This window comes from Taurulus bubalis (genome assembly GCF_910589615.1).
Source record: "Taurulus bubalis genome assembly, chromosome: 3".
NCBI lineage: Eukaryota > Metazoa > Chordata > Actinopteri > Perciformes > Cottidae > Taurulus > Taurulus bubalis.
In genome coordinates, this window is record NC_136591.1 from 22999550 (window position 1) to 23025105 (window position 25556).

At 41.7% G+C, this 25556-nt stretch overlaps 1 protein-coding gene across 1 annotated transcript in view; it reads right to left on the bottom strand.

The window, feature by feature from the left end:
• Window positions 1-700: 700 nt before the first annotated feature.
• Window positions 701-25556, bottom strand: part of akap7 (A-kinase anchoring protein 7) — a gene marked incomplete at both ends in the record, with an annotated part of 39901 nt that continues 15045 nt past the window's right edge. The window contains 2 exons of the mRNA XM_079215724.1: window positions 701-921; window positions 6709-6738. Of these exons, the coding sequence (XP_079071850.1) occupies window positions 701-921; window positions 6709-6738 (251 nt within the window). The remainder of the gene's footprint in view (window positions 922-6708; window positions 6739-25556) is intronic.

Here is a 25556-nt window from a genome sequence, read left to right on the forward strand (position 1 = left end):
GTCATACCAGCTCTCTTCACAAAGCCCATTCAACCAAAAAGATGAGCAGATGTGTAATCTTTTGTCAATCAAGACAGCACTGATTATTTTCACGAGAAACCGATGCAGAAGGAAAAGTTAAATATTTTCTTCCCCGTAACAATAAAGTTAAGGAAAGGTTTCTTTTTTTCTTTTTTAAGATGATCAGGTCCCATTTTAAGTGCAAGTGATGATAAAACCAAACAATCGACAAGGAATGATTCATCTTATTCTAAAAAGGGCAGTTTGTGAGTGGCAGGTCAAAGTGAACCCGACATGCGTGTCTCTGGACGAGTGCTTCACATGTTTTCTGGGTCTGATGTGCAAACGCAGACCGACAGCCGAGTGACGATCGAGGGGACAATGTCCTTGCTGTTAGATGTAGTGAGCTAACCAACAAGTCTTGGCTAGCTGGCTTGTTGGGATGTTTACCTGAACTCAAGCTACATTATCTATTTAAATAGCATCGTGTCAAGCTAGGTCAGTTGGGCAGGTAGCTAGCATGACTGGCTAGCCATTGTAGTTGGCTCGCTGGGTTAGCTAGTCAGCAAACTGGGCCGACTGGTTGGTTGGTTCAGGCTTTGAGCCCAGGGACTACTGATCCTTCTCCCTGTTCGGCCAGTACTGGCTGATGTTTTCTGGGCGGCTGGTTCGTCAGTCTCTGTACCTCAGTCCGATGATGTCACTTCCTGTTGTCTGTGTTGGCGTTAGCTGTAGTGTCCGTCTTTGTTGCAGTGTCCTCAGTGTTTCCTGGAGGCTGCGGTGCCGTGGCATTAGGCCCACCCCCATTCTGAAGAGTTTCTTGTTTGTACTGTTGCAAGGCGCGGTTGACGGCATCCTCGACCAATCGCCTGCTCACCCTCAGGAGCTCCGCCTCTTCGGGCTCAGACCGTCGACGCCCACCTGGGTTGAACAAGCACAATAGAAAATATATTTTCATAATCGTTCACAAGAACACATCATTCAACTGGACCCCTGATGAATAAAAGTCTACCTTTCAACATCTTTTAGCTCTGTGTTTGGTCACCACCACCAAATGGGCGATATATCCAGCTCTATAGCTGCTAAATGTTCCACTATGTTCACAAGCTAGTGGCTAACTTGATCCGTCTGCTGTCTGGTGCTGGACAGGTAGCGTACAGTTGGTTTATCTGAACTTTTCTACACCGTTGATGTGTTGAAGGCCACAAAACCAAAACAATGAGCTGCAAGACACTAAAACATTCAGTAGAGCGGAGTGGTGTTCTTTGTGGATTAATCACCACAAGCAACATCTTTCATACTACTCAATTTTCCATTAATAATATAAACATTGATGAATGTCGATTTATAATAAATCAAGTTCAATATTCCACTTGAAAAGAATTCCAAGAAATGAATATGTAAATATATATATATATTTGAGTCAACAGAGCAGAAACTCAATATCCAATAATATAAACAATAATGTAAAACTGGATTTCCCACCGTGTAAACGCCACTGAGGGTCTACTCCACTATATGTCATATATAAACTACAATTGACATTTAAAGCCATGAACTCCCCAATGAATGATTGTAACAGTAAGCCTCCCGTAGTGGGATGATTGTATTCTTATTCCAGTATGTTCAGAATGAAAATAACTATTAATCTGACAGTGATAAACGAGTCTACACTCACTCTCTCATAGACTGAATCCAGCAACAGCAGATTGATGTGACAAGTAGAGTTAATAATACCACCATTCAGCTCCTCTATATGCAGTTTGGGTTTAATCAACCACCTGGAGTGAAACTCTTTAACACAGACCAAATTAACACAGTGAGAAAGAAGAGGAGTCAGACAAACGTAAAGCCTCTTTGGAAAAAAGCAAGATAGCCAGAAAGTCAATGATCCATATAGAACAGGGGTGTCAAACTCAAATACAGTGGGCCAAAATAAAAAAAATTGTACAAGTCGAGGGCCGGACTGGTTCAATGTTCATTGCAAAAGTTATTGAAATTAACTTATTGCAGATATTGAACCTGGAACTAACAAAGCTTAAGTTATTGCCTATAAAAACAACATTAAACATTAAATAAATGAAAAATCTGTTACATTAATTTCTTATGGCTCTATCTGCAGCTTTTCCAGAGTAATTTCTAATGAAGACATTTTTCCACAGCCGAAACATAATTTCCTCCAAAGAAAAACCAAACATGGCCCGTGGTTCAAGAAAATAAGTGCAAAAAGGAAACATACACTAAAGCTCAGTTTGCTGCTCTGTGATGCTCACTAGTCTAAGCCAGATACTTGGCATCTCATCTTGTATGCAAGTTCAACAATGTTTGGGGTCAGACTCTGAGATGAAGAAATCCTCAGGATTGAGTCAGTAAGACGACGACTCCTGTGAGATGTTTTGTTTATCTTCATCAAGGAGAACAGTTTCGCAGTATTTTTTTTCGAGTAAACACATTGATTCATTGACGGCGGCGTCGTCAGCGAGCCGTGCATAGCCGTTACAACGGCAGGCAGCGAGATTTATTTTTCACAGCTCAACGCTGACAGGGCAGCAGTCGGAGCTACTTAAGTGTCATGATTATAAGTTTAGTCATGGTTATAACTTTAGTTGTGATTTTAACTTCATAACAACAATTGATAAGCCACAACTAACGCTCTTTAACAGGGTAAAACATCACGACGCAACACGTTGTGACACAAACAATTTGTAACACTAATAATTGTACATTTATAAAATGACACAGCCGGAACTGCTGGGTAAAGCTTGCACACAATAAACAGGAAGAGACAGACCGGAAGACACGCCAGACAAACAGCTGTTCACCAGCCAACTTCTTGCAACTGTCCCAGCATGCAGCATGCCTTTTCATAGCTTTAGCTTAAGGCGAAGCAGACGGAGCTACTTATGTGTCAGGGGTAAGCGCTTCAGTCAAGATTTCACATTTATAAATGTACATCGCCGAATTGCATGCTGGGGCGTCCCATCAAACTTCATGATAAGTGGGCGAGCTTTACCCAGCATGCAATTCAGCGATGTAATTTTATAAATGTGCAACCCTGACTAAAGCTTCTACCCTGTCATGTAAGTAGCGCCCGCTGCGTCCTGAGCTGTATCCTGTGAAAATTAAATGGTGCCGCCTCCCAAAGTGCTTGGCGTTGCGGCTGTGCACCACAGGTATGATGTGGGTGAAAACAAAAAAGTGCCCCCCCCTAAAGCAACGCAAGGCCCCCCTCAGTGCTTTGTGCTGGGCCTGCCGTAAGGATACCAGCGGGCCAGCTCTAATAGTAATTAGATATTGTCCTGCGGGCCAAAGATAATTCCTTGGCCTTGAGTTTGACATGTATGATATAGAAAGACAGTTTAGGCAGGCAGGCTTAAGATTGACAGCCTGCACTAAGCAGCCATTCCGAAAGAGAGCAATAAAGAATAACTCAACCATGCATTCTGCCTCACTCACACACTCACACCACTGCACCTCAACATTTGATTACCAAGGCCAAGAGCAACATCCCCCAAATGAAATGCACAAAATCTCACTGGCCTACAAGCTTGTTTCCATGTGAAAACAGTGTATTGCTCCAGTTGCTCAAGGAGACGGTTCATACAGTTGGAGTGAGACAGCGAATGAGGAGGATTTCCCTAAAGTGTAATACATATTTTTCTACATTGTGCAGTAGTTTTCTTACCAATCTAGTCACATAGCCTTTTTTTTCTAAATCAGTCTATTGTTATTATTCTTCATCCTTAAAGGTGCCCGGTTGAGTTTTTAAACCACTAGTAGCGCTATAAAGATTTAAAGGCCCAAACCAAAGAGATAAATGACACCACTCATTTGACGTGTGTGATTTGATTCTCCTGTGACGCACTGCAGGCATCAGATTAGAAAAGGCCAACACCACAGAACCAGCAGTATATATACAGCAGGAAAAGGTCACCATTTAGGCAACATTTCTGTATTTTACAGTGAAGCTTTTTTAGTTTATCATCACACGATCCGCTAGTTGGAAGCTGTATCCCTCTGTTGGGGTTCTTGGGACGACAAAAACCCTCTCCGAATGTACAACGGTGGTGTTGCAGAGTGAAGCTCGTCTCGTGTCATAAACCATCTTTGGCTGAGTTAAACACACCGTCCTGCAAACCGGCCAGCGGGTTACAAATGGAAATTACATTAAGTAGTGACAGCTGCTGCGAGGTTCGTCATTTTAAGCAATCAAATCAACAGTGGTAATATTATAAATTCAGAATATATTTCTTTAAATCAAATATATCGTCATCTGGGACACAACCCGTGGCTTTTTTTCTCCTTTCGCTCTCTCTAAACAGAGAGAGGTGTTCACGTGTTTGGCCTTTTAAGACAACTGATGCTTTCAGTTCATTTGCGCCTTTAGACACAAAGTGTCATTAACATTTATGGCAAATTGACTCTTAAAATCAGCGTACCCATAGTTATTAAATATGACAAGGTGCAGCTCAGCTTTGGTGTATTCTCTGTTTACTGTATGGAGTGGTGGTGGTGGAACCCACCTGCCAGCTGCTATACATGACACGTCCAACCAGAATGAATTGTATAACGGGTGCACATGCTCTGCCGTTAGCTGTGGATATTTTATTCATCACCCCATCGTCTCCTCCAGATTTTCTGCTCGGTCAATATACATTCCAGTCACTGTCACGGCAGAATTTGACCATTACTACCAGCTTACTATTGACACATGCATTATGCATCCATGGATTTGTGTTATTCAGGCCAAATATTCAGCCTGCGTACAGCATGCCAAACAGAAAGCAGGATTCATCACACCAGCCAGCATATGAACACTACTCATCCAATTATGGTCACTGTGGGCTCAAATCAGCTTCACTTTCTTATTCTCCTGCTGAATTGAACCCAACGTGGTGTTCTGTTGTCGTAAAACTACATCTAATTTATGGTTTATTGAGTTGTGCTTTTCTGAGAAGCACGGCTGCTAGCACTGAGATGCTTTTATATATCGCCTGCGGACTTCCCGTCAGTTTGAATGACTCACACCTCTGATTACTGTTTGATGAGGTAGTTTTGCCCTCAGGTCTGCACCCGACTGACTTTATTCTAAATCTGGCTTGCTTATCAACCCGCACACGCTAGTATGTGGACATCCACATGTTGACTATTTCCAATTAAGCCGAGTCAACTGAAACTGGTGCTTCAGGCACTATCGAACCATTTCAGAGACATTTAAATGATATACACCTGGGTGTTGTGGATTTGTGTTCCAGGGAAGCAATAAAAGGCATTTATTTTCACATTACTTTTTGCAACGGAAGGCTTGCGTTTTTTTCCGACACTTGTATTTCGCAGGAAGAGGCGGTGTGAGGTGACCTTGCAAAAGGCTGGACTTTTTGTGTGTGGTGACGCTGCACAGATTGGATTTACACCTGGCTGAGATCTGATCACAATGCAACCCAACCACATCCAAATGTGGTCCGGCCAATCTGATGGGCTTTGCATTAACGTGTGTTTCTCCTTATCGAGATAGGACATCTAGATACAGATTGCATGTTAATCACAAGGCGTACATGGAGTCTATGTGACCCCAACATATTTAGGGCCTTGTAGGGGTTTTGAAACCGGTCTTCCTGGTGTTGCACAAAAATTGTCAGTTGAGCAACTTGCAATCATCATTTATGATTGGTTTCTTGTATGAGTAACCAAACAGTTATTTTCTTTCATCTAGAGAAGCTAATTTTGTTGTTGATTCATCTGCTTTCTAGTGAGGGGGCAATTGGAAGATCCACTCTCTGCAATATTAAAAACATACATCAAGAGGTTTGCTGGTTAAACTGTGGTCTCCTTGTTCCATCTCTGTACGTGTAGCATAAACACACTGTGCTGAACCCAGAGCTTATTAATTAGACAGAACCAAAGAACGAGCTGCGGCTTTAAATGGTTTCATATTGCCATGCATAACAAAAGACTTTCTTATGAGGGAGTTGGCCCGGACCACAAAGTGTCTGAGTGCAATGGGAACTCCCATAAAGATGAGAGCACAGCAGTGTTTGCACATACTGAACTCCAGAGATTGGTAAATGGATGAACCCTGTTTGCACGATTTATACTTTATTTACACTTAATTCCTTGTGTGGTGGAGGAAGTTATTAAGGGGGTGGGGGTGTGTTGGGGGGGAAATGAATGCAAACACGTTAAAGGCAAATATCAGAAAGTAAAGCTGTTGCATTCAAAATGTTTCAGGCTGCAGACACAAGCTTATGGATACAATTTTGTATCGACGTAGAAATAATGTGATACTGTATTGATCTCTGAAAGAAGATCCTCGTTTTTGTCCCTAAGGGTCTTCTTCGTTGAAAGAAGCTACAGCGGTGGGGGTGGGGCCGCTTGCTAACACAAGGCCATAGTGGACAGTCTCCTCTATCACTTCCTGTCCTGCTTCCTCAAACCGGATAAGACCGCTGTTGAAACTAATGATAATTCATCATAATAATTCTGGAAAATAGTCCTGTGATTACATCTCATCATTTGGATTATTGCTTGTAATCAATATAATCACGGTAAATCAAAAGGTTGCTGAAAGAAATCACATCATTAATCATCCGGAATTTCCTTCTTTGAGGATCTGAGCGATTTAAAATAATTATGCAATTTTAGTCTACAATCAGATTTAGATCGGGTTTTAATTGGACCCGGCCATATAATGTGAGGAAGGACACATACTTAACCGTTTGGCATGAAGAGGGTTCAAATCTGCAACACAAACGTCAAATATTAGATAAATACACACATAAAAAAGAAGAGATATTTCGCTGTCTTGTAGATTTCATACACTCAGTACAGCTATGAAAGTCTCTTTGTCTGTTCACACAAAGGAGGTACTTCTTAGTGCTAGATAGCAGTGATTTCTTTTCAAGATTAGGTTTGGACCCCTCGGTTACACAAGGATTAAAATGGACGCACAAATATTCTGAAGGAATGTTGTTATCCAAGTCCACTGGCTGTTATCCTGCCAAAAGCTGGAAGACAGCAGTTTATAAATAGTGTAGGTGTTCACTTTTTGGGGCTGGATGCGAGGTACACAGTAGACACAAGAGCATAATTTATTACACAAGTCTGCATTTTTTTATTTATTACTTAGTACAGTGAAAAAACTCACTGGCACACGTGAACAAACGTCTGAATGCGTTTCAGATGAGGTAACACTTCAGAAAATGAACGGCTGGCTGATTTTATAGCCCTCCTTTCATCTCCGCTCTCTTATTCAGATATAATACAATATTATCAGGTTATTTAGACCCGATATCAACAGACGTCTGCACGACTCAAAAGGTCTGTTCTGTGTCTGTATCTTTTAAAGGGGTGTGTGTATGTCAGAATGAGTTTCATCTATCTGCCTGTTCAATGTTGGCATGGCAAAATTAGAGCCTTTATGATGGCAGTAAAGCTGCCCTCTGAACCGGTTACACACACGCCTTTCTCCTGTGGATAGACTGATTCAACGTCAACATGGCTGACAGGGACATGGATATCTGTCTCTCACACACAAATACACTTGTTCAACAGTATCTCAGAGCTTATATCCTTGCTTTCACACTCTTTTTTCTGTATCTTTAGTCTTTCATACTTTTTTATACCGGCAGTGTTGTCATGGTGATTCTCTCTCTCTCTCTCTCTCTCTCTCTCTCTCTATATCTCTCTCTCTCTCTCTCTCTCTCTCTCTCTCTCTCTCTCTCTCTCTCTCTCTCTCTCTCTCTCTCTCTCTCTCTCTCTCTCTCTCTCTCTCTCTCTCTCTCTCTCTCTCTCTCTCTCTCTCTCTCTCTCTCTCTCTCTCTCTATATTAAACATCTACGAAGATGCCTCTTTCACATAGACCATATGGTGCAAGCCAAGCCACTTAGAAGATTCTGGTTGAACCTATATGGGAAATGAGATTAGTCCAGGATATGCTGTCTTCTGTCCAACAGCAATTAGCGTGCCAGGTTGTGTTTGCATTAGTCTTAGCTTGGCTCACCTTAAAAAAAAAGATTTGTGACTAAATGCTGCAAACCTCATGTCCTCTTAGCTGTACTTTATGTTTAGAGGTAATTAACAAATATTAACACGCTAAACTAAGATTGTAAACACGGTAAATGTTATACCTGCCATTATGTTAGCATGCTAACGTTAGCGCTTGGCTCAATGTAATGCCGAAAGAGATGCTAGCAGGGCTGTGTTTCTATTTTAAATAGTGAAACAACGTGAAATTGTATTTATTAATTAATAATTCTATATAATTAAAAACCCTTTTATCACATTGGTAACGGAACATGTTGCTAATATTAGCATTTAGCTCCTCCACCAGAGCTGCTAGCATGGCTGTGAACTTGGTTCCTCTTTTCACACCCTTGCCTCCTCTGTCTTTTTTCTATGGGTTTGTAGTCGCTCAGACGTTGCAACGTTCGTCGGTGTGCAGGCGCTGTATTAGGGAATACGACTGTTCTGTCAGCAAACAGCGGGACTGTGCAATGTTAAGTGACAACTATTTAGTGTCTGCTTTGTTTTTATTTCATTCCCAGCGTCAGTGCTCTGCTTCACTCGGCCGTCTTCTCCTGAGATTTATGCTCCGCTATGCGAGAACCTTTTAACATCATTACTTCAAACTCCCGTAGGCACTAATTTATCTTTCTTTCTGCCGATAACTAATAGAGTCCACTTCCTGGTTGGAGCAGAGGCGACATTCTGCTGAAGTCTGGCAAAAAATTGTTTAGCCTGCCGCTTTCAGTACTTTGCACTTGTACCATGATGGAGGATGCACTTTATATTGTTCGGTGATGCTACACAAGCACTTCACATCTGTATGCAGTATCAAAAATGACTCAATAATCCCATTAAAGACTTGAACCACCTGATTTATGTTTACATTCATCCTAATAATCTGCTGCTTATGGCTCTAAAATGAACACATTTCCTTAAAACTCTATAGCCGCGGTCTGGGCAGATAATTAATGCAGCATATCTGGTAAGAGGACGGGGATAGAACATGAGAGGAAAATGGGCAGATGAAGAAGAGGAGAAGAAGAATCCACAGAAAAGGGGGGTGGCAAAGAGGAGGAGATTTACTATGTATGTGTTGTGAGGAAGAGGAAGGTATGTGCACAACATAGAGATCTCCTTAATGGAGGCTGGACGCAGCAAAAATGAGGACTTTTTGAGGACAGAGAGGGAGCGCTGATGAGAAGGAGGAATGGGAAAGAACACGTCTGGGAAAATAAGTCAAAGAAAAGGACAGTGGGGTTTGTGGGGGGAGGCTGATGGTGAAGTTGTTTCCTGAGGAAATACCAGAGACTCTCAGTCACGAGCTACAGACTGCAGCCCAGCTCAACCCATTCATATTCACACTGTATATAGATAGCTCATATTCAGGTTACAGGGTGACTAAGGGATAGCTCTTTATGAATTATTACTGAAGGAACCAACCTCATGGAGATCAGGAAAACAGATGTGCACATCACTGAATGCCTGGAAGACTAGTTTGGGTTCGTCAGATAAATAAGTGCTGTTTGAAAGCAGACACAGATGACGCCTGAATGCCAAACAACATCAGGACAATATTGTGCTCAGAAGTAATTTTAATGGAGATTAATCCGGTTAATTAAACGATTGACTTGAGGGAGGAAGTCAGATCAATAAACCTGAGTGGAATCCTTTGACTGGAGAGTAGCTCATTCTGCAACTCTAATCGACTTATTTTTCTTCATTATTCGCGAAACTTTTGGCCTAATAAGTCCACGGTACATTCTTTTTAAATTACAACAGACTAAAATAATTACATTTCTGACATCTCTTCTTTGTGCCAGAACAATGGCATTCTGGGTGTTGGTGCCTAGAAGTGTGTGAGTCGGTTCCTCTTTCCCAGCGCTCTGATCCGCCAATTTCACGGCCGCGATATTCCTCAATCGAGACAAACATAATCAAAGCTTTATTCTCCCCTCAGGATATTTCACATAAAGCCTTCGTCCCTCCTCACATCTTCATCATCCCCATCAAATGACTTTGAAGGCTTAAGAGGGTGATGAGCCACCTGATAGTGTGCCTTCGTATCACACTGACACAGAACAGAGTAAATGGATTTGGCAATAATTATAATTTCTGGTTGAATCAGTCTTTCTGACAGACACATGGAAATCCACCAATCAATTTGGGCAAAAAGACACAGCAACATACCAAATGTAATAAGACAGCAAAATCATGTGTCAGACTTAATACATATAATGTACTACTACTACTTCTTACTGGCCTCTCCAATGAGACCATTAGAGAACTCATTCAAAATACCGCCGCTGATACTGACAAACACCAAGACAAGAGAACACATTTCTCCTTAGCCATGAAGCTAAAATGGCGAAAAAAAAAAATAGTTTCAGCACTGCTTCTTTTAATTCAAAAAAATAAAAAAAAGAGTGTGGCACTGGCTCTCTTAGAATCAGAGGTGCGAGAGTGGATGCAGACATTAAAGATGTGCAGCGTGGACAGGGGGTTCGCTGGCATTTCATCTCTTGTAATCATTTCAGAAAATAAAGCCACACATGGAATCACACGCCTCTCCCTCTTAGCATCGATCCCGTGTCCACGCCTTGTCTCAGATGCCAAACAGGCTTATTTTTCTGACTTAAAAAACACAAATGCTACCTACTGCAGCTTAATCATGTGCTGGATATCTTCATAAAGAGCGCTGGCTGTGTCCGGCCTCATTCTGAAACACGTCTCGCTTGATCAGTGACCGGTCAAACAGAGACAGCGGCTGTGAGCTAGTCGGATCAAACAGCGGGGTGACGAAGCATTGAAGAAGTCGCTTATTGATTGGACCTTTAAAAAAGCAGCCACAGAGCTGTTTCTATTTGTCTTAGCACAACAAAACCAGAGTCCATTATTCCCCCTGAACAAGCTTCAAGGCATGAGTGCCGTGATTTAAACCCAGCTGTGGCTCCCCTCCTCCGAGCCAGGACCTGACATTAAGTCAGCTTTGGCCTTTTTCTGCTCAGCGCTCCGGCTCACTGAGCTCTATTCTGTCACACTCACGCGTATACAGCCTAAGAATATTTATTTTTCCTTTTTATTAACATTTCTTAGAAAAAGAGACAGCGTGGTGAAGGTAAACGAGAAATAATCAGCACAGCAGGCACCGGAATGAAAGGACTGTACGGGTAAGAAAAAAGGATGGATTAAGCTGCATGCATCTCTTCCCCTCACTCTGCTGCTGCTCCTCCTCCTCCTCCTCCTTGTTCTGTTCTCATCTTTCTCCCTCTCTTCCTCACATGTGGCCTCTGCTGTCTTCACCAGCACTCTTTCTTTGTGCATCGCTTGCTCTCTCTCTGAATTAATCCAAATTTCCAAAACAGCTTCTATTTTTTCCCCCACAAACCTCAACAGCTAAAAGAAGAAAAGAAAGAAAAAAAAGATTCCTGTCTGGTCAAGGTCAATTCTGTTCTGTTGCTGCATACTGTTGGTGCAGCTCATGTCCTGGCCAACCAGAGGCTGAGCCCCCCCTTCCTTCATTGGCTTATTGCAAGCTGTGTCACTCGGCGAGGGGTAAAGCTGCCTTTATCTGACTTGTTATAAGAAGGGCAAAATACACAAGGATGAGAGGGTGAATAGAAGTTACAAACCAAACCAACGGTTTGAAAAGGAGCGGTGTACATTTGTTTAAAAAGATCCCAAAGAGCAACAGAGCAAACTATCCACGTGCATTAGCACAAAGTCATAGGAATACTACTTCAAAGCAAAATGTGTGAAATCTGAACCCACTGGAAAAGAGAGGTGGCATAACAAATTAAATATCTAAATCTCTGAAAGAGCTACAGCGTAACTTTATACTAGGCAGTAAACATATTTCAATTCAATTAAGTGCAAACTGATTCGATTTTGATGCAGATCTCACCCCCATGGAGTCATGTAAGACACGCTCCATGTTTTTTTGTCAAGTGAAAAAGAGCAGGGCCCCTCGACTTTGGAACGACCTACCGGAGGAGATAAGGCTCGCAGAATGAATCAACAACTTCTGTAAAATCACTTCTTAAAACCCATTATTTTTATATTTTAGTCCTGTTATATACTTTTATGATCTATTATGCAGTTATTTTGTTCCCCTGTTTTTGTTTGTATATTTTATTTATTTGTTTGTTTTCTATTCCATTTGCTCTTTTTGGTTATTTGTTTGGTTTTGCTGTATTCATTGCCTTTATGGTATGGTCCTTTTTGTTTACTGGTATTTAAGTTATGTCTATTCTTTGATTCTCTGTAGAGCACTTTGTAAACTTATATAAATAAAGTTATTATTATTATAATTAGTGAACCAATTGGCTATTTACTTTTAAACAGATGAATCATTAAAATTGTTCAAACAAGCAAAAAAGGCAAATATTCTAGTTTCAGGTCATATAATGGAAAGATATGTTGCTTTTAATGTTTTCAGTTTTAAGATGGAGATATTTTCCCTTTTTTTGGACATTTTATAGACTTACCAATAATAAAATATATATATCAACAGATTAATAAATAATAAAAGTCATTGTTAGCTGCAGCTCTACACGAGAAGCATAATATCTTGGCCCAACACACCACCTACACACTGCCTCCTAGCAAACACCTTTCTACCGTTTTCCTACAACTGTCCACAAAGTTGTTAAACTTATAGTAAATTGTAAAAAAAAAAAATGCACACAGTGCAGTTGCAACCTGATCTAAAGAACACGTGAACATAAAACACATCATCTGTGTGAATATGTGGTGCGATAGCAGAGGGAAAAATTCAAACCTTTTAGTAGTCATGAGTCGTATACACTTCAGAATGTGCACAATTCGTCTTTACACACAGCTCTTAAATTCACAGTTTACATATTTCCTTCGATGCTTTTCACTTTCACAGTAAACGTTTGACGATTACGGAGAAAACGACAAAGGGATAGAACAAAAAAAAATCATTATATGTTTGCAATGCAAGAAAGAATCTGGGTAATCAATTGTGTGATTGCCTGCGTTTCTTGGAACGCAAGTGAAAGGCGTTTCATATGAAGACATTCACTGAAGTGGCCATTTATGTGTGTTTGCGTGCATGTCAAGTGCTCGGCTGTGACAGGTCGTGTGCGCGAGTGGGTTTCTCTGCAGTGACTGCAAACACCACTGTGTGACACCGTGTCATATTGGTCATGGTTGAATTCACACACCCACACGCTGCGCACACGCACACACAGATCTTGCTGTGCTCACGAGGGAGCCTGCCACCACATCAAGAGGTAGCAGCTGACCCACACACGCACAAACACACACTCTTTGTCCACCTCCCTTTCCTCTGTCTTTGACTCAATATCACCATTTCCCTTAAAGTTCATTCCCTCCTTTTCCCCTCATTAGTCTTCTTGCCCTGCATCACTCTTTCCCCCTTCTCCCTCTCCGCTTAGAAGTAGGGCACAGTGGCTTGACTGTTTATAGCAATGCAGCTGCAAGCGGCGAGAGAGGGAGAGAGAGGGAGAGGGGGAACACAGGAGGGAGGAAGTGAAGCAGGAAGAGAGTGCACACAGCAATGTGTCTTTTCTGTCTTCGCCACCTATTCTCAGAATCGCCATGACAGCCAGTGTCAAAGTCTGTGTTTATGACAGGATGATCAGCCCGATCCCGATCGTATTGACAGCACGTACACACACACACACACACACACACACACACACACACACACACACACACACACACACACACACACACACACACACACACACACACACACACACACACACACAGTACTTTGCCTCACTGTTTAATCATTAATCCAACCAACAGGTTAGCTGCAGTGATAATATAAAGAAACTGTAGTTTTCTACTTTTAATTACTGGAAAATCGATTAGACAACGACAAAAGTGCATTTAGTTTATTTGATTAAAACAAAAACAGCGTCCTGGCAGTTGCATTGGGGTGCAGATTTATTACATTTTTGGGTTTGAGTTTCTTAATAAGATACATTTCTTGCACTAGAATGAAAACTGGGACACACAACTAATCCAATTTACTCGGCCAGATATAACAAGGGAGACTGAATTCTAGCCCAATCAACCGAAGCCTTTCCTTTTACCGAAGACAATCTATTCCACAAGCTAAAAAAAAAACTTCACCAACGGTCAACATGTCCACCCGATACTGTAATAACAGGATAAGTAATGATCATTATCTAAATGTTACAAGCATTGATGGAAAGAAAAATAGTCTACATCTATAAAGAAATTGTATATCTTTCAATTATTTCCTTCACTATTCTTCCTTCATTAAAGTAGTAATAAGTAAATAATAACAGCCGTGAGATTAGTTCCCACAACGTTGTATAATCGTTCAATCAACAAAATCAATCCAGACTTTAGCTGCTCCCGAACAATGAGATAGAAATGGCTTCTAAAAGCCGTATTTAAACCCAGAGCTGTGTCGGTAATTATCCTCTCGAGCTCATTTCATCACGTGTGAGCTGAAGCAGAGCAGCAAGTTGTCGCTCTCGCCGTCATCTTGTGGAAGACTTACTTCGCCCTTACTTTGATCTTTTATTTAGCCAATTTAATTTCTCTTTCACCGACCACCGATATAGTGGAACAAGAGTGCAATTAGTGCTCAGACAACACTCATCCAAAACATGTACTGTGGTTGCAAGGATGTGCTGATATCTGGCTAATCTGTGCCACAGGGTCGTGAACCAAAGCAGAGTGGTGAGACAACCCGTGAGTGGCCGTTTACAAGTCCCTTTAAAGTCCCCCTCCACTCAAATATGTGCTTTGCTTTGAGCGTCACAGTGTTTGACACTAGAAGGTTGGTTTTCACAGTCATCTGTTGGAGGAGGAACGTTTCTCGGTGCTCACATTAAATAGCAGTATGAGACTTGTTCTCATAAACAGGATTTCTTTGACACAGAGTAGTAGCAAACACGGACAAAAAGGCCTTTTAAGTAAAAGTAGGAGATATCTTTTAAAGGAAAAAATAATCAGCTAATTCACAGATTTTAGATTTTAGATGTCATGTCTTAACATTTTGAACAAAGCAATCGACCAAACCATGACATGCTTATTATTGGAAGCTGATAATTTGCCTAAAACCACTATTTTCTAGCAGAGAATAAAGTTGCCTTCCCCTTGTGTTGCCATCTCCTAGCTTTGCTTAATTAGCCGGGCGGGCCCCAAGTGACTTTAAGTGCATGTGAACGTGGCCCATAACGCGTAGAGCGCACCCTCGCGTTATCACTGTTAGTTCAGTCAGCGTTGTTGCCAATGTTTGCGCTGTTAGAAATTAAAGCTCCAAGCCACCTGCTCAGCCATTGCCATGTTGAGAGCCATGTGGACGCAACAGATATGCTCTGAATTTAGCACCTGTAAAAGCCACCGAGGTTTTAAAGTTCCCCTGTGAAGTTCTTTACCACTAGTGTATAATGGTATAATGTTTTAACAGCTTCATGTGTGCGTGTACATGGGAATGCAATTCACAACCTGTCAGCGGTTTCACACTGCTCTGCTGATCAGTGCCAAGGACACACAAATCAAAATACATCAACAAAAGGAGGCAAAAAAGAAAAGCTAGCAAACATGATAAATGGTTGGAAATATCTAGAGAAATTGGCTTTACAGGCAATTTATGTTAAATGTATTCAACTGTTGTACCTCAAGGAGACTAATTTTGGTGAGAAACACTAAATGCAAACATAATGTTTGTTTGTTTTAAAGTAAACTCCAAAAAAACCCTTTAAGTGTGTGAAGGCAAGGCTCAAGAACTTGTTTTAAGTTTAGTGTTGACAGCTGACATTTTCCATTAAATGACAAAGTTGACAAGGCAACTAATCCATCTTGTTGCAGAAGCTCATGATTCATAAGCCTCAACCGAGCAACTCAGAAATGAGAGGTGAATTAGACAGCTGACCTATGACCGCCACTTCACAAATACACACATATACAACACGAGACTGCACACAAAGGGAACTGCGTGGTCATCCTCTCTCACACGAACACTCCTTGTCAGTCTGTAGGTCACAGGCAATCATGGATGTGCACACACACACACACACACACACACACACACACACACACGCACACACACACACACACACACACACACACACACACAGTGTTCGGTGTATTCCCACGCTACATGCATGCAGTCCCTCTCCACAGACAGCGGAGTACATCAATCCAATTGGTTTCTCCAACAACGCACACCCACGCATGGTGACAGGAGAAGGAGACACTTACTGATTTTCTCTTCCGCCTGGGAGAATGGGAAGCAGCACAGTTGACCCATGGCGCCTCCTTCCCTCACCTCCTCTCCCCTGTTTCCTTTTCCCCTTAGAGAGGCTGATGGAGCGAGGATCCTGCTTCCTCCCTCTCTTTATCTCCCCTTTTGTGTCACTCTCTTTCTCCCCACCCCCCACCCCCCCACCCTCGAAGGACAAACGGACCTGGTGAGGATGGAGGCAACAAAAAAAAGCCAAAAAAAAGCCTCCCTTTCCCTCCGTGTAGCCTGAAGAAGACCGTGCAAGTCAGCAGACGAGGAAAAAATTAAACGAGTGGCTCCTTGCTCTCGCTCTACTTTGCACTGGCACAGGGAGGAGGGGTATGTGTGTGTGTGTGTGTGTGTGTCTCAGAGAGATAGGGAGAGATAGGGAGAGAGAGGGAGGGGGAGGGGGAGAGGGGGAGCAAGCGCTTGTGTGTGTAGAAGACAAAAAGAGCGTAATTTGTACGTGTGTGAAGTAGGTAAAGCGGAGGAGGGGTATGTATAAAATAGAACATGTGTGAGCATTTTGTGTGTGTGTGGCTGAAAGGAGACAGAGTAGGAGGGGCATGTTGTGCGAGCAAGCTTCAGTAAATGTACAATCAAGACCTAGACAGAGTGAGCATGCTTGCCAGTGTGGGTGGAAGAGAGAAAAAGAAAGAAAGGGAGCAGTATACTGTATATGAAGAGACACGTGTGTGTGTGTGTGTGTGTGTGTGTGTGTGTGTGTGTTTTCCAGGCTCCACCTTCCCCTCGTTATGGCAGCTTGAATAACGGTTGTAGAATATAGCCAGCAGCTGCTGAATGTGTCTTATCTATTTATGAGACCTGTAATGTTCTTTAGTGGCGGCCAATAATTCCCAAAATATTACAATTTTATATAAAGAAACGGGTACATTTTAAGATTGAGTATGGTTAAGATGATGGAAGGTCAGGGGGAAAGAAAGACATCCCAAGGTGAGTGTCGAGGGAATATGGAGACACTGTCATTTAGTATGTGTCAGTATTATTTTGTTATCTTGTGTGTTGCAGTCATTCCAAAAAAAATGCTGCAAATGTAATGAATAATAGATACTCCAGTGTGGTATTCACATCCTGAACCTCACTGAGCCTGACCCCACACCTGCCTTGAACGAGCTCTGGTTCTTTTTGTACTCTTCTTACCACATGAGAGTGCTTTTGGACTTCTTGGTTCTCTGTCAAAGCCAATTATAGTGAAAAACAATTATATTTTGATATATCTGTAGAGGTTAATTCTAGTGGACAAATAATGTTCAGCAACACTAATTGAATAGTCATTGAATTCATTTATCAAAACAAAATATTAGCTTTCTTTGTTTTTTAATAAGGTGAGAATGGCGCTCTTTTTTTTAATGCATCTCATCGTAGACTACATTATATATCTTTATGGATTTTCACTTTTGTACGCACAAAGCCTCGACTATCATAATAACATTCATAAGAACGTTAACTTGATAGATTTGTCTATTATCTGTTGATAGCCAATCTAGTTAGCTCAATCTTTCACACCCAAAAAATAAGGGATTCCCAAGCCTCACATCAGGATCAGAGTAAGGCTGATGCTATTCATTCATAAATCCTTGTTTGTTCTAATAATTTCACACTTTGTTAAAACACAGGAGCAGCAAAGTGTTCCGAGTAACCGGTGAATAATTCAGTGTTTCGGTGCAGCCATACACTCCAAAACCCAGCCAGAACTGACGAGTCAGCAGCAGCTTTTCTCTCATCCTTATCACCATACGTCAATCGAGGCTTTATCCCGCTGCGCAACGTTGGCAGTATCGCTTGGTTGTTTGCTTAAGGAAAGCAGCTGACCAATTTCCATGCAATATATGTTGTGGTGCCGACAAGTCTCTCTCACTGATGTAGTGGCCTCGAACGAGCGTTCACAGTCAGAACCCGGTTGAGTCTGGCAGCAGGAGTTGATCAAGCTGATTGAAAGCTTCATTGACAGAAGGAGAGCAACAGTAACATTATGCTGAGCGTCATCCATTTTTCTGCTCTCGCTGAAATGGAGTTATTATGAGAGTCAAAACAGACAGTCAGTCTGTGAGTTTGACTTGATTTACATAAAAGGTAGCAAGGAGTATAGCGGTTTGGTTTGTGTGTGAAAAGTATGCTGCATTAAGATACTTCATTTAAGTTACATTAATTAAATTACGTCACTAAAGTTACTGTACAAAGCAGCTTGTTACAACTTTTCTTCAACACCATTCACATTCTGGAGAAGATGCACGCACAATTTCTTTTGTGACGATTATAGGATTTATAAAAGAAGAATGCATTCATCTATAAGCTCATTGCAGATATATTTATATCGCCATCAGCTGATACATGTAGTACAGAAATGCCCCATAGGTGTGTTTTGAACCAACCAGTCACCATTCTTTTCCCCCCCCATCTATAGAATGTCCTGCACTGTATATTTCTTGGTTGCCATAATAAAAATAAAATAAAAATGTAATTCAAGGGAACCATATAAAAAATAAATAAGTATGCTGTGGTTCAAGTAAAGAAAATTGCACAACATATAACACCAAAATGTATTATTATTAGATTACTTTAAAACTCTCAAATCAAATCAATTAAGATCGATACTGGCTTCAAGCACTCTATGTGTATGGCAATAATTCCAATGTGAAATCAATATGAAGAAAAAAAACATCGAACACGTATACTTTTTAAAGTCTTTCAAAATCTGTTATTTACAGTCATTCGTTTCAAAGTGTAGCACTATACGCAACGACGAGGATGCGGGTAGAACGGTGATGAGCGACACATATTCTCGGCTCACGCCCTATCGACCTCGACCTTCACCAGCTCTGCTGACGACTCCTTGATTGGAATCAGCACCAACTTCAGGGAGGCTTCTCTGCAGCTGCATGTGCACCGAAGAAGAGAAAAAAAAAAAGCCTCACACTCTCCAGGGCTAATGAGGGATAACTAAGGGAGGATGACGAGGAAGATGAGGGGGAGGAGATGAGTGTGAAGAGTGAGGGACACGTCAACGCAAACAAACACCACACAATGCTGCGCGCTAAGTGCCGAGCTCAGCTGTGCGGCGGCCCGTCTCCTGCGGCAGCATTCAGCTCGCAGCTGCCACTTTTCACACGCACGAGCACGCAGCTGCATCGAGCTGAGTGTTGTCATCGACAAGGCCGGATTGCTATCGAGCGTCAATTATACTATTCCCATATGTGTACATGAACATAGAATTTGGGGATATTTTAACTTATGTGCACATTTTCTTTTTCTGCTCGTTTAACTCTAAAACACTAATCGACCCAGTAGAATAGACAAATGAGTACATGCTTAAGAGCCACATTCATGCATCACACTTTTATAAAAGACCTTACAATGCATGGGGGAGGGGAGAGAGAGAGAAAGACTGCAACAATGTTGACTTTGTTTGGTGAAGGTCAGCTCATAGTGCCTCAGTACATAGTCACAAGGCAGGTTATGCACACAAAGAGAACAAGGCAGCTGACTGTATGTTGCAGATAACGGGGACTTCAGTCTGCTCTGGTGATTTGCATCACTGTTTATTGTAACATTTGTGTTCACATACAAAAACAAAAGCAAAGGGAGGCACACGCCATGACGTGGCCCCCAGGCGTGGCATCGGAAACGACCACAATCAGACGGGTGCAGCCACACAGACCTGCATGCCAAACAGTCACCGTATGTTTTTACGACATTAAATATGTATTTAGTGCTGGTATCCATACCTGGTCATGTATTCCACATGTACACAAATCAAACCACAGCTTGTCTATCCATCCGTCGCCATCACCACACAGACACTGAAAGTCATTCTGATTGCTGGGAATATGTGACAAACCACACTTGCGTGAGAAATCTCCCAACGCAATCGTTCAAACGTTCACCTTTGAGCAACAATTAATCGTCACGAGGTGCAAATCTTCAACGGTCTTATTTTAGTTCTAGCTGTAACTTTATCATCAAAAAGCTTGTTTTCTTAAATTCTCACACACACACGGTTTGTTGCGTTGAATCGATTTGGTGAACATGCATTTATTCCCCGCCGGCGTTGTCTCACACACTCCGGTGAACAAACCATCCATTCAGTCGGCTGTGGGGTTGACTGCGACGGCTCTGTGGTATTTCTATTTCGCTCATCCCGGCTGTTTTGGTTGTTAAAGCATCTCTGAATCAATCATAAAGTTTACGGGCCGTGGGTTTGTATTTCTACCACATCTCAAGGTGGTTTGCATTATTTACACAGCCTCCAATTGGATTGGAATCAGAAAACCGGAAACAATGATCATTTTGGGGATTGGTTTTTATACTTCTAGTTTTCACATCTTCATATTAGAAGATGCAGGTCTGAGTTTCGAGAACAAGTTTCCTAACACAGCTGTATTTTTGTTTAAGTTGCAGTTACCATGTCCCGCAGCAAAACAAGCTAGTGACTCAGGTAATTAATTTCTATCAAAATGTTTGACAGAACTAATCAAAATACATTTTCTAAATGATCAACACTGGAATACAATGTTTAGACTGACAGAGAAACAGATGGAGGAAATATATTGTGGTGGGTTTATTCTCATCACAATTCTAAACCTTTACCCAATCTCCCTCAGTCTGCCGTGACCCTCGTCAGCTTCCTCGGCCCTTCCTTTAATATCCGACCTTCGAGCTGCTCGTCTGCTTAATGTCACCTCCACTCAGACTCTCAATGTTCTATCGCCGCTCGTCTGGCGATCCTATCTGCTTGTCTCATCTCCTCGATCGGTTTAATTCTACCACTTCTATTCTGCTCTCCTTTGTCTCCCCCGTACTCATTCGTCATTTGCGTTTAATCTCACTTATTCCGCGCTCTATCCTCTATGATCTCTCTCACTTGTCCTTCCATCCTCCCCGCTGCTAAGTCACTGCTGCTTTATTGTGTCCTCCTTCTCGAGCCTTTTCCCTTTTGGTCCTTTCCTCGCTCAGCTACTTATCGTCGTCAGGTGCTTATTGTTTGCTGCACTGAATGCAGATGTAGATACCGCAGCATGACATAACAGGCTTTTGCTTTACGAATATATAAAAATCGAGACGTCTTCAGTCATACAGATGCTGATGGCAGCGGTGTGACTCTGAAGACGAAATGATGTGTAATGACGAAATCATCCCATCTTTGCTTCCCAGATGTGCCGGCTTGTCTTCACTGCGACACAAAGACAAAACAATGTCACACCTGTGACTGTTGGGCTGATGATTTTGCGAGCTCCGGCTGCAGTGCTGTGTGACGCAGCTGGCCCGATGCCGCTGAGGTCGGAGAAGTTCAAATTCAATGCCACATTGACTCAACGTCGTCAGAATTGGAGACAGGAAAAGGCTTTTTCCGACTTGGGATTGGTGGATGAATAGCCCCATTGTAACCTTGTAATCACATAATTAAAAAAAATAAACAGGCCGTGTATAGATTTTTTTAATTAGCTAAATTAATTGCATTAAATGTAACAGATGGAGGCTTTGCAAACTGATTCCAATGTTTGTTGACATTTAGGTTCTTTTCACAGTGGGAAACATGTCTGACTCTTAATCACAGTCTAAATGATTTGACTGAACCCTAAAACAGGCCAACCGACGACACAGGTGAAACTTCTAATTGTTGCAATGAACATTTAATCAAGCCTCTGTAATGTTTATTTAAGAATAGCTATATGCCTGTTAAATTGCCGTTAATATTTCTTCCCAGCGAGGAGCACTTTCTTTTGAAGCTATGAAATTATGTCAAGCTCAAGCGTGTTAAGAAGTTGGTTCACTTTCTGCGGAAAGAGGAAACAGATCACTGCCGTTTACGATGAAAGAGGTCTTAATATAACAATGACACGCTGTTAATGCAAAGTGAAGAGAAAAGGGGGAGAAAATGAGCTGCAGAGCTCCAATAAATAATTAACAGTTGCTCACTTGCACTAGAAATCACATTTTAAAGTCCATTTTTCATGCAGATTTCTATTAATTAAATTAATTTATTCCAATTCCCCTCAGCCATGTTTCTTTGAATATTGAGAGTATAATTGTATATCGTAAAAATAGAGTAAATGTATATTTAATTGTGTTCTCCATACCCCGTCCATACAGGTTTATAGTTCATGGTTGAAATCGGGAAACCAGTATTTTCATCATTATTACTTTAAGATCATGACTGGGAAACGAGCTCTGCCAAGGATTCGTCGTATAGGAAGCAGCCGAGCAGCACAGCCTGCACAGAAGTGAGTGACCTTATCTCAATAAAATACCAAAAGGTCACAGAGCAACAAACCACCTCCATCTGTGGACGACGCCGTTTGAGTGGTCGCTGTTTTTGTTGGTGTGCGTCTGTGTGAATATATTTATGCATGCATTAATGTTGCACTTTGCACAGGAGCTACACGTACCGGTCTACCTGAAAATAATTATCTCCACTTTACAGCTGGAAATGTCACACTGACTGTGTGCGTGCATGTGTGCGTGCGTGCACACAAACAACGTAAGGATGAGTTACTAATGCCACGGCATTTGGGAATTTCTCCCTTAACATTTTATTATTTATTTTTTGGTCTTTCAACTACCCACCGGCTTTTCAGAGAAAACCTTTTCCCTCTAACTGAATGGAGTTTAAACATTACACAGAATTCCTTTTGAAGTGACATGACAAGCGAGGAGAACTTGTCATCACGGCACGGACCCATTATCTATCTCATAAACACACACTTAAATTACCTCCATTCTTTTGCTTAGAGCCAACAGAGTAGCGTGTGGGATCAGAAAGAGACAAGACTTTAGAGTGTGTTTTTGTTCTGAGAGATAAACTTTCATCTATCTGTCTAAACAGAAGTGGCACCGCAATATTTCACGCTATTTCTTTCTTAAGCACTTAGAGCAGAGGAGAGAGAGAAAAAGGAGACATGAGAGCACGGAGGATGTGACGACAATCGTAATCTTAATTCACAACCAGTGTGGCTTTACAGTTTAGATTTCAGCACATTGGTGAGCTATTCAGCGTCGGGGGTTTTGGTTCACCGGAATCACAACTCTCACGGCACCAATTTCAGATGCAGCAGGACGCTATAATTGCATTTAACTTATTTACTGCCAAATCCTTTGGTGTTTGTTTTTGTTGGCTGAGCTGTAAAAGCAGATCACCAGTTGCTCTTCTGTTGTTGTTTATGGTTTTCCGTCCCCAGAACTCTGGGACCTATAGCATTGGACCGCACTTGCTGTTACCAAGGTTAGCCACAGGTGTCGCCAAATCCACTTGTATCAACATTTTAAGGATTATCATTTTGATGAGAAAATCCAATACACACAACGAAAAATTCCTGTCTTTTTTTATTTCCACAGTTTTTCCCACTCTCACCATCCATATATATTCTGACACCTCCCCCCATCCCCACACACAGAGATACCCTAGATTGTGTATCACAGGCTCTGTTGTGGATTATGTTGTCCAGTGGATTAAAGGATTAACATATACACACACACATAATCAGACACTGACCAGTGTGCACCACCAGAAAAAGTAGTCTTAACCTCATTGTGAGGAACAAGGACGTAGAGGAGAATAAACCCGGCCATAACTAACCAAGAGAAATTATCTTCTTTACACAGTTTGATAAATAGTTATTACCCACTGCATCAACGTCTACATTTCAAAAGAAGTCGATTGTCAGGGAAGCTAAAGTAGCGCTCATCATGACTTTATTATATGTACATTTACAGCTCTATCATTCTTCAAACATAGGTTTTGTGATTGATTGTGTTTTATACCTTCCATGCAGTCGCTGTTTTCCAGTCAAGAAAAACATCTTCATTAGTCTAAAAACTGCTGAATGCTTTGAAAGCCGTCTCTACTAGTTTGAGGACATATTCAGTTTAATATCTATGGAAGGTAGCCTAACTTGTGCAGTACATCTGGCTAAACAAGCTCTGCCAGTTTTTTCTTCATGTTGTCACCCAGCGCTGTAATTATTAGATCAGTTAATCGAGTTAGAAATACATTTTGTTCTATGAGATTGGGATTTTCCATCTTTAGGCACATGTGACATGTGCAAAAGTTACTAATAAGGGTGCAAAAAGTTACTTTTTAATTTAGAAAGTTTCACTTTGTGTTGACTTTGGCGGCCCCTGTGGACAAAGGCGGTAGTGTTTTGTGTCCTAAAGATCTGCAGCTGCTAGACTCCCTTTAGAAAACCTCTAATTGTACCACAGCAGGGTCTACAAGGTTTTCAAACTGACTGTAAAACACAACAATGTCTGTCTAAGGACCCGGTCACACCAGACTCGACTCTCAAAAACGCGTCGCTAGCAAAACCATTGTTTCTTTCATGCGCGAGTTTTAAATGCCGCGCTTTTCGAGCGTTTTTTCGGCGAGCTTAAAAGTTGAAATATTCTCAACCTTTAAGCGCCTTGCGCGGAGTCGCATAGCTCATCAATGTCACTACGGTTGCGCACGCAGGCCCGCTCCACAGGCGCATCGGGCTGTCTTGCCCGACGCATTTTTTACAAGGCGTGGCTGCGCTTTTAAGATATACTAAATATATTTTGCGTCTGGTGTGAACGGCACCTAAGGTTGCAAACATTAGCATTCATCAACAATAGCAGAACAAACGGTTGAAGTTCTTTTTCAAGAATAATTTTGTTATTTCCTCGTCTAAAATGTACAAAGTCTCTGTATAAAAAGGTACTGAACAGTACAACTAAATATATTTTGTTATTTAACAGTAAAAAGAGAAGCCCTACAAAGTAACAAAACTTCACATTACATTTGTAACAATTTGAGGTTTGTTGAAAGGGTCTTTAAATATACATCAGTTACTTCTTGTCCAAATATTTACTAAGAACACCAGAAGCAAATAGTTGGTAATTCATTCAAACTAAATCATGACTGGTGTGTTGACTGCACGGCAAATTAACCAGCGCACACAAGGCCAAATTGTCTCCTAGGTTACCATATGGCCGGTTGCAGATGATGTTCCCCACACACACACTCTCTCTCTCTTTGTCTCCCACAGAGAGCTCAGTGATCCACAAAACATTGTGACAGCCGAGTTCCACCCATGCTGACAGCCTCTGTCGCTCTCTTACACTCGCACGGCAATCAGTGGAGCTGCTCCCCAGTGGGATTTTAGGGGTCCCTGTCAAGTGGCCTACGTGTACTCGGAGGTGTACGCTGATCCTTTTAACTCCATGGTAACCCACGCTCACAGTGTTATAATGTAGTACTCATGCATTTGTGGATATTGGTGGTGATCCTGAGACACAAAATGCACATGAACCCGTTTTCCCC